The sequence below is a fragment of the Prunus mume genome, linkage group LG7, assembly GCF_029339155.1.
Source record: "Prunus mume cultivar Tortuosa linkage group LG7, ASM2933915v1, whole genome shotgun sequence".
NCBI classification, from domain to species: Eukaryota; Viridiplantae; Streptophyta; class Magnoliopsida; order Rosales; family Rosaceae; genus Prunus; species Prunus mume.
Genome location: NC_142704.1, coordinates 14,849,682 through 14,859,792, shown reverse-complemented (window position 1 = coordinate 14,859,792; position 10,111 = coordinate 14,849,682). Strand labels below are relative to the sequence as shown.

At 35.2% G+C, this 10,111-nt stretch overlaps 1 protein-coding gene across 1 annotated transcript; it reads left to right on the top strand.

Moving 5' to 3' along the window:
• Positions 1 to 3,708: 3,708 nt before the first annotated feature.
• Positions 3,709 to 7,221, top strand: LOC103336882 (RNA-binding (RRM/RBD/RNP motifs) family protein). The gene is made up of 4 exons (XM_008240010.3): positions 3,709 to 4,153; positions 4,253 to 4,351; positions 5,538 to 5,825; positions 6,833 to 7,221. The coding sequence occupies exons 1-4, from the start codon at positions 3,767 to 3,769 to the stop codon at positions 6,941 to 6,943; spliced, it is 885 nt and encodes a 294-aa protein (XP_008238232.2). The 5' UTR covers positions 3,709 to 3,766; the 3' UTR covers positions 6,944 to 7,221.
• Positions 7,222 to 10,111: the final 2,890 nt, after the last annotated feature.

Genomic DNA, 10,111 nt, shown 5'->3' with positions numbered 1-10,111 from the left:
TGCATAAAGGGCAAATTAGGCAGCTACCTGGCCCAATTTTTTTCCAAAAAAAGAAGCTACATATATAATATTAGCCTAGCCCAGCCCAAACATAAGAAAACAAACCTTATCAGCCCACCCTCTCTCTCTCTCTCTCTCTCTCTCTCTCTCTCTCTCTCTCTCTCTCTAGCTTTAGTTTCCCATTATGTTTTTTTTTATTTAAATTTTTTAAATTTATTGCTATATGAATTGTAGGGGTAGTATTTTAGACCTAAAAACCGAAAAACTGCAAAAATCAACCGACATTATACCGCATTGGAACTGCAATAGCTAAAAGCCGACTGAAAATTGCAATTTTAGAAACCTAACCGTAATTGCGGTTGCGGTATGTGATTTTGGCAACTCGCGGTTACAAATATATATATTTTAAAAGTGCATTTTAGTAGTTAGATGTTGTGTTTTAATTTGGTTGAGTTTAATATATTATTAATATGCTTTTATGTTGTTACTTTTGTGTTGTGTTGTGTTATAGATGGAGTCTAGCCACTCTAACACACCTAATGCCTCTAATTCCCCAAACACAAACCGATACACCCGAAACATAACCTCCACTCCAACTCATAAAGAAGGGCTTTTTCTTATAATAAACTCCACTCACCGCCACATACACTTGAGTTCTCCTTTTAGTTTGTAACTTTAATTAATTTGAATTGAATTTTTTTTTAGGTTGTGAATGCTTGAGAAGTTGAGGTTGAGGTTGTGAATTTATGTATGCTTGAGAAGTTGAGGTTGTGAATTTATATTTTTTAGTTAAAGTATGCTTGAACTCAAAAAGCTTCAAATGAAGCATCAAACCTAGGCTTAAAAGTGTGGAAGATTGAATATTTATGACACAAAAAGACCACACTTAAAGATCTAAAATTGTCTAATTTAGGTCCAAAATATTCAAATCGGTTTAAACCGTTAATTCAAGGTAACCGACTGATTTTTGCAGTTTTAAAAATCACCTTACTGCAAATAGCCAATCGGTTTGCGGTTCGGGAAAAATTCGCGGTTACCAAACTGCAACCACCCCTAATGAATTGAGTTTTTATTCTTCTTCTTATTACAATTGTTGAGACCCAACAAGTCCAAGGTTAGGCCCAAATAAATTCCCGGCCTAATGCAATGCCTTATTAAGAAAAGACCCAATTTGGAGAACGCGAAAGTTCATCATTCACGCTCGCACGAGTCATGATCCACGTGCCATGCCAAATAAATATGCAATTTATTATGCTAAGAGTTGAAATAAGCATTGGCTTTACGAGCCCAAGCTAATTATCTAGTCAAGCGTCATATCCCTCTTCAAAGCGACAAAATTCAAGCACCCCAAGTGACATGCAATGCCAAGAGGAAAATTATTATTATTACACCTAGCCATGCTACAAACTTAAGTGGGCCCAAGCCACACAAAATGCCCGGGGCTTACTGAGTGGGTTGTGGTATGGATGGTAACGAGCTTTCATGAGGCCTATTGATGAGCCGAGAAATGGAAGTTTTGGGCTGCTTAGGAGCCCCAAAACTCAAGCCCATTTCTTGAGTCCAAATATGTGGGTAAGCATAAAGGAGAGAAATAGCCCAATACTTTAGGAAAAATTAGCCCATCATCTTAATAAAATAGTCTATCACTTTAGGAAATTAGCTCATTCCCTTAATGGGTTAACCCATCACCTTAGGAAGGCCCAAGCAACCAAGCAAAATATCTGCAATCTCCATGACTTAGCTGGAGACAAAAGCCACGACAAAAGCCAAAGTTGCCCATGTATGTGAATTGTTGGGAGGCTCCAGCATGGGGATAACAAACCTTAAGGCAAATCGCTCAAAAAACCAGAGGATATTGGCGCGCACGGGAGAAAAGCCAGCCTTCAGACTAGCCAAATTTACTTATCTCCTTCCTTTACCAGATCTTGCCATGAAATAGGGGAGGAAATAAGGAGAGATGATAGCCAAAGATAAGAAATCACCACTGGAATGGCTGCGGAAAGACTTCTGAATTCCCAAAAATCTGGTCTTTATGTATTGGGCAGAGGAGGATTTCACAAAAGAGGATGGATCGAAGGAAGAGAAGAGAAATGAAAGGGGAGACTTGGCAAAATTGGAGAGAACCCATTAGTGTTTCTTGGGAAGAATGAGCTTTAATCGGCTATAAAAGGAGGTACCTCCTACCCATTAAACTCAACCAGAGCAGTTGAGCAAGCTTATTCTCTAACTGCTGGAAACATCAAGCCCAAGTGCCTCACCTTCTATCTCCTTCTTCTTTATCCTAAGTAACATACATTCAGATAGCAAGCTTCATCTCTCACCTTGAAACCTCTGCATTTTCGAGCCTCATTCCTCCATATCTTCCCATTTTCTCTTTTGGTGAATCGTTCCACCGCTTGACAAAGTTTTTGTCAATCTGCCGGAAACTACTCAACACACCCTCATCTCCCTCTCTCTTCAACAAACCTTCTTAAAATCTCTTCCCTCTTTCCGTAGAACTCCTGCTTCTCATAGGAATTCACAGCCCTTTCTCTTTCTTTAATGCTAAACTCATGATTGCTTTACTTCCATGCCACAAACCTCTCATGCCAAGCTAATAAATTATTTGTAAGCGACTGTTAGTTTTGCTGGTGAAGGTAATCAAGGTGCTTCCTAAAGCTCAGCAACACTTTCGAAGCATTCTCGGTCTGATTCTTGAATTCAGACTCAGGGAAAATTTTCACACATTTGGCTCTTTACAAGACCTGACCCACAGTAGCTCCAGGAGCGAAAAAGCTCCTACAATAATTTTTTAGGATTTGAAAATGAGTTGTCTAGCATGGGCTTTGGTCATTTGGTGATAATATTTGTGGTCATTAAAGGTCTTTTTACATATTATTCATAGATTGAAATTTGAAATAGTGTTGTTTTGTGTTGCATTGCAACTTGTTGTTTTAGTTTTAGGTTTTTTGTTGTTGTTAAGCTTTTATATATGTATAGAGATGCATTTGAGAGTAATGCTCATTACGTTTCTCATGACTAACGTGTATCTTTTTTTGTTTATTAATGCAATTCACTCGTATCGTCGAGTTTTTAATGTAAGTTTCGCTCAGCAAATAACAAAATAGGGTTAATCGCTTTATTAGTCTATGAACTTAGACTTGATTTGCATTTGACTTCCTCAATTTCCAAAATCGTTCTCGTGATCCTTCAACTTCACCTTTCTAGGACAATTGGTCATGCCATCAATTTTATTAACTTTTTCTATTAAATGCAGGGACACAATAGTATTTTTATATTAAAACAAAAAAAAAAATGAATAAAAAATTATATCTTTAAAATAACAATAAAAGAAAATCAAATAAAAAACCAACAAAAAAAGGGAAAAAGAAAAATCAAGTTTCAGGGAGTAGAAATCAGGATAGAGGGAGAGAGAGAGTTCAATTTTATTTTATTTATTCATATTTTAATCAATTTAATACAAAAATACAATTTTGCCCATGTATTTAACAGGATAGTTAACAAAATTGATGGTAGAACCATTTGTCTTAATGAAACTGAAATTGAAGGACCACAGAAACGATTTTGGAAATTGAGAGATTCAAATGCAAATCGGGTCTAAATTCAGGGACTAATAAAACGATTAACCCTAACAAAATAACTAAATGTAAAGAAATTTTTTAAAAGGACTATATTATCCCTGCAAGATAAAATGCACTGTCCATCCAGTGTCCACCCGGACCACCCCTTATCCAGTTTCTCCTCTCTACACAGAACATTCAAAACAATGGCGGCATTTGAAGCTGCACTGTCTGTCACCTCCCTCTACTCTTCTTCTTTTTCTTCTTATTCCGCTAAATTCTTCGCATCCCCCAAACCATCCACCTCCCTGAAGCTTCATATTTCCAATTCTATCCCTCCTATTTCCCGCAATTTTCTGTATTCTTCTCCCCCATGCATCCTCAACAACCCCGCAAGAAAACCCTTCTTGGAGCTGATGTGCTCTGCGGTACAGGAGGTTACAGCTGAAGAAGAAGCAGTAGAAGAAAAAGCAGAGGAAACCCAAACGCAAAACCTGAAGAGAAAGCTCTACGTTGTGAATTTGCCTTGGTCTCTCACTGTGGTGGATATCAAGAACCTCTTTGGCGAATGTGGGACTGTTACAGATGTTGAGGTTCTTCTTCTTTTGTGGTTCTCCTTAAATTGGTCATCTTGTTTCTGTCTTTATGTGGATTTGTAATTGAAATTTTGGTTATGCATGTTGGATTTTCAGATTATAAAGCAACCAAATGGAAAGAGCAGAGGCTTTGCCTTTGTGACAATGGCTTCTGGGGAAGAAGCTCAGGCTGTCATTGAAAAGTTTCACTCTCATGTAAGTTATTGGGACATTTTAAAAGAAAAATTTTAAAAGAAAATGACAAAATGTATTTATTTTTAGATTTAATCCAATCATTTACATGCTGATTTGAAAAGTTATTTTTTTTTTAAGTGAAATTTTTTATGTAAAACCTAAAAAACCTTAAGTTTTATTTTGGTATTTGGGTGTTCTGTATTTTATGATTGGAACATTTTAGCTCTGATGAAAGTTTGATTGATACTCAGAGAAAAATAGCATTATAATTTGATATTTAGAATAAGAATAGGTACATCATTGTTTGTAGGCAGTTCATTTTGATTTGTGACTGTTTCTTCTACTACTAGAGGAAAAATGTTTTCCTCTTTTTCTTTAAATTACGTTGTTATCTGTATTCCATTGTGTTTGTAGGTTTAGCAATAATTTGAATTATGGGGTTCCAAAGTTACTTGTAGTTTTGGGTTCAATAGCAAAAGGGAAGGAACTTTAGGAGATTGAAGTGGCGTGGAATAGATACAAGTTTATCTACTTCAATTGAATTGGCCAAATCAATGAAATTTTTGTTTCGTAGGATTTTGTTTGTTCTTTTTTGTTTTGGTTGTAGTTTCCTTTTTGATTCATTGAATCCTAAATGAGTTTTCTAATGGTTTGGTTTCTATCAAAGTATCTTTATAGAATATTTGCAAATATCTGGTTCTATAGAGAGAGAAATTATCATTCAGATTGAAACAATTAATTACCAGTTGTCCTATTTTACGGAGGCTGGACTATATTGGGTAAATCTTCAGCTTTCTTTTGGTTGCACTGATGAGGAGGAAAGAAGGCAAAGGTGGTATGGAATTCGGGGTGTTGGCTGTATTTTGGGTTGTTTGGTTAGAAAGAATCAAAAGGATCTTAGAGGGGAGGGGCCAGATGTTTAATGGGACAAAGTTAGGTTACATCACTTTGGGCTTTGGTTTCTTCGGACTTCCAGGAATTCCCTTTTTCTGCAATTTTTGCGGATTGGAAAGCTATTCTTATCTAGATATTTTCGTTTATGTTGTATGAGCTAGATCTTTTTTGCGTTGGGTGTTTAGTATTTGGTTAATATCTTGTTGTCCACAAGGAATGTACTTGTATTGACTCAAAAGAATTCTGTTTCTTAGTAAAAGGAATTTCCTATATCTGGAAACATATTTTTTCATCTCAGAGTTATTTGTTTCAGGAGGTATTGGATAGGACTATCAGAGTAGAGTTTGCAAAGCAATTTAAGAAACCTTCTCCACCTCCTCCCACCCAAATTGTGGAGACACGCTATAAGCTTTACGTCTCTAATTTGGGATGGAAAGTAAGATCAAGCCATCTCAGAGATTTTGTCTCTGAAAATTTTAAAGTTCCTGTGTCAGCCAGGGTTGTCTTTAGTGGCCCCTCCGGGAAATCTGGTGGATATGGATTTCTTTCTTTTGCTACAAAGGAGGAAGCAGAGTCTGCAATTTCTTCTTTGAATGGGAAGGTAAGAAAAATTTATCAACTTTGTTAATCTTTCTCATTATTTTCTGCTATTACTCTGCTCAAGCTTGGAAGGTATCAGTTCAAATGGATGTGCTTATTTTGCTTCCTACAGTGATATAATTTAGTTTAGTATCTTTATACCTTTCAACAGAAAACTGTTACCTGGACTTTTTAATTGCACACATACATCTATAGGACTCTCTGGGTATATGCAGTTATTCTAGAGAAAACATTATTGTATGTGCATGCAGTAATTTCACTCTTGGTTCAAAAAGAGGGGTTAAGTATGAAATTGTTGAAGAATGTAAAATCCCACATTGGAAACTTGACAAAATGAAATACCATATATAAGTTATGGTTTCACTACTAATCACATCGAGATCTTTTGTGATAAAACCCCACAAATGTTGTGCTATGTAGGTTGGGGACAGTATTGGTGTTGGACCAATTAGTAGTAGGCCAGTGGTCAGTCTCTCTGAAATATTAACATGGTTTCAGAGCTGATTGATTGACTGGGCCCATGTTATTGTAAGCACAAGATTCTAATCATTTGTGTATAATCAGTTGAGAGAGAGAGAGAGAGAGAGAGAGAGAGCTATTAAAGAACTACATATGTGCAATATATGAATATGTAGTCCAGCATTGTCTTGGGCTTTAGTTAGATTATTCACATATAATTACTTGCATTCTGTTACTAGAAAAGCGTTTTAGACCAAGCAGAAATAAATTACAGTGCTTTGGATGCGAGAATTAAGTAAATGGATAAAGATCTCAAAATAAGTTTACATTGGCTGAAAGAGACATTTGAAATAACTAGATACAATATGACATTTTTTATTTTAAAAAAAAAACAATGAATAATTTGACTGTATACTGTTAGCGACAAAAACTTCTCTTTCTTGACTTTCAATACAAATCCAAATATTTATGTGTCATTAACATTACATCTGACTATGATATTAAGTCAAATTCCCATGTTTGAAATGGTGCACTACTTTTATTTGACAGGAATTGATGGGCCGGCCACTAAATCTAAAATTTAGTGAGAAAAATGTCAGCGACTCTGGAAGCCAAAAGGATGAGGAAGAAAAATTTGAGGGTCAACCAGAAGAGTTGTAAGTCCACAGACAGTCTTTAACCAAATTGATCTATTTTTATTGCAGATTATAAGTGGAATCTTGGGAAAGCATAAATTTTGACCTCCACCACCCATGTAGAGAGGGACGGTGTCCTCCTGTTGTCTGTAAATTTGCATTAGTGTCTCCTTTTGTTATTTATCTTTTCAGTTCTTAGAGCAGTTGTTGTTTTCTCTGTCTTGCTAAAACAACTGTTGACATACATATTACTGTATTATTCCAGATAGAGAGAGCAATTATATATTCTATATGATTACTCAATGGAAGCCTCTTTTACAACATTACAAATAAATATTATGCTTTTGAAGCATCCCTGTGGTGCTCATAAGTCATAATATTTAATGCTTCACCATTCTAATACATAAGCACATATTACTTGTTGACTTGTTACATCACCCTACTAATGCAGTCAACTAGGTTGTTACTAATAGAAGCTTATGCCCTTGAAGCATAGGCTAGAGAGGGAGGGATGGAGATTGAGATATTTTTAAAGCTATATATGTATGGACCTAAAGTTATTTAGAACAGCTTTTTTTTTTTTTGTCGAAAGAACAGCCTGGATAGCTTAAGCCCACACAATGGAGGCGTTTGCTGAAGTGTTAATTTCTTAGGATCTTTTTGCTAATAAATTCAAACCATGGTGTTAAACACAGACTTGAAACTCATTGCTTTCATGGTAAGTTACCATGGACTTTAAGCCCTTACATTTTCTAATAGTTGTATACATTTTCACTTATCATAAATAAGTATGACCGCATCACTTCGTGTTATGAACAAGTTTCTTATTTTTCCTGGAGGTCAATGCTATTGTGGCTTCATGTCAATTTCGTAGAGAATAATCAAGCTACTAAATATGCTGGAAGTAATATTAACTCCAAAGAGGACATCAAATTTTCAATACCATCAAATGTTATTCAGCAGATTATCTCTCATTTCTTTGTTTTGGAATACTTAAAAGAAAGAGGAATAGTTAGATTCTCAATTGAATAAATCTTATGCAATGGTGTTGTGCTTTCTAAATTACACATGCTATATTTCCTTCAGACTTTGGTTTTGTTTTGTTATATTTATTTATTTAAATTTTGGTGCTAATCATATATATATATGACAGTTGATCCTTTGTTGAGGCAGCTTCTTTGGAGTCTAGGCCAACAGTTGATTAGTGAATACATTTTGTGGATAATACACAAAATATGTATATGTTCAATACCTTTAGATATTAAAAGATGTCTGTCTGCGCACATGGGTGTGTGTTTTTGTACATGTGCTTGTGCTGTGTTATTTGTCTTGTTTGGACAGGAGGTAGGTCTTCAGATTTTGTAAATAAATAAATCTTTTGTTCTTGCTGTTTTCTTCTTGAGGAGGGTTTGATTGATGAAAAATGTGGTCGGAAACTGCGGGGTTGATGAGCACTGAAATTGGCTAGGGTAAACTTATAGTAGCTATACGTAGGCAGGAGCATAGCTTATTATAAACTAGTTGATGCTCCCTTTTCAAGTCAAAGATGTTCATATATTGATTCGCTTGATTTTGGCCTTCAAGTATTTGTTGACATTGTTTTTATACAATTGATCTTGATATTATGCTGTGTGTGTCTACTAGGAAATGAAGAAACTTATAAATTTTTCAGTAAAAAATTGCTCATATTTAACAAGAAAGGAATACAATAAGCCAAGTGATACATATGGGCTGACCATTTTCAGGTAAGCATATTTAAAGAACGTGGAGAGCTGGAATTACTTCAATAGACTTAATCTCAAACAATATCTGTCACCTGTCTTTGCCTCATTTTCTTTCTTGCTCTTTTTTTCTCTTCAAATGATAAATGCTGAATAAGTTATTTATGTCGATTTGAATGAGCAAAACTGATCAAATATTCTGATAAAATTCATGATCACTAAGAGGGTGGAAATGGAGAAACTTGTGTTACAGCAGGTTTTGCTGCTTTTTGTGTTTTTTCTTTTTTCATACTATAGAAAATCATAGTGTGTTCTGAGTAAGAGCTAGTTATTGCCAATAACTGTTATAACTGGATATATATCCTGTTTTATTTCTTGCTTTGAGTAATTTAGATATTCTTTTTTCTTTTGTCCTATGAAATTAAGTGGTGTTGGGAGCAAGAACTTCTTGGCTTTCCCGTGTGTTTGCCACTTTCCCTTGGGAAAAGGTGGAAGGAGAAGATGGCGCATAAACCAGGAAGTACTTTGTTTAAGTCTGGGTGGATTTAGTCATGCGTTATGGGCTCACTGGAAAATGAAGGGAACTAGGTTCTAAACTTGATTATAAAAAAACACTAATACATTAAACTCTTGAATGTACAAATATTGTTAGTTTTTGTATTTTCTTGGGCCGTTCTCCGTTTATCATGTGCGTAACATGCATTACATGCGTGTACTGTGTACATATGCATATATGGATGGATGCACATGAAATGTGTATTTTCTTGTTTGTTCATATGTATAACTATATTCAGCTTACATATACAAAATCATATATTTTTGTCTTTCTACAAGTGGGGTGGGTGGGAAGGGTAGTCATATATTTTTGTCTTTCTACAAGTGAGTTATATGCCATCAGAATCATTAAAATTCTATCGAAAAAGCATGTCAAATGTTATTCTTTGATACTTTCTATTTTCTTGCACCAAAATTCTATTAGTTGGTTGGAATCAAAATTCTTCTCTCTTCCTCACCCTCCCCACTCCTCTCACAAAGCTGGTGTTTGGAGAATTTTACTGCTGAAACTTTTCTGAGATTGGAATCACTTTTGACGATATCCTCATTTCTAGGCAATTGTGGGAAGATTTAATATACAAAAATACAACTTGGTTCTTTAAATTTCAACTTAAATATGTATGATGGTATAAATGATTGGCGTGACTTTGGAGAAGAGATCACTGAGTAGGTCTAAAGAAATGGAAGGGTGGTCCAGAGTTTAAAGGAAGTTGTTTAGCAGAGAGAGAATTCTATACTTCTTACTTTTTTTTATTGTCTCAAGAAATGGAAGGGTGGTCCAGAGTTTAAAGGAAGTTGTTTAGCAGAGAGAGAATTCTATACTTCTTACTTTTTTTTATTGTCTCAGTGCTTAGGGTACCTTAATTTAGTGTGTCAAATCTTTAAGTTTTCCACTCCATCTTCACATGGGAAATATT

Bases quoted from the DNA above. Each gene is read 5' to 3' on its own strand.
- LOC103336882 (XM_008240010.3), top strand. From the start codon at position 3,767: ATGGCGGCATTTGAAGCTGCACTGTCTGTCACCTCCCTCTACTCTTCT. The intron at 4,154-4,252 runs GTTCTTCTTCTT...TTGGATTTTCAG, and splicing joins GGACTGTTACAGATGTTGAG to ATTATAAAGCAACCAAATGG. The intron at 4,352-5,537 runs GTAAGTTATTGG...TATTTGTTTCAG, and splicing joins TTGAAAAGTTTCACTCTCAT to GAGGTATTGGATAGGACTAT.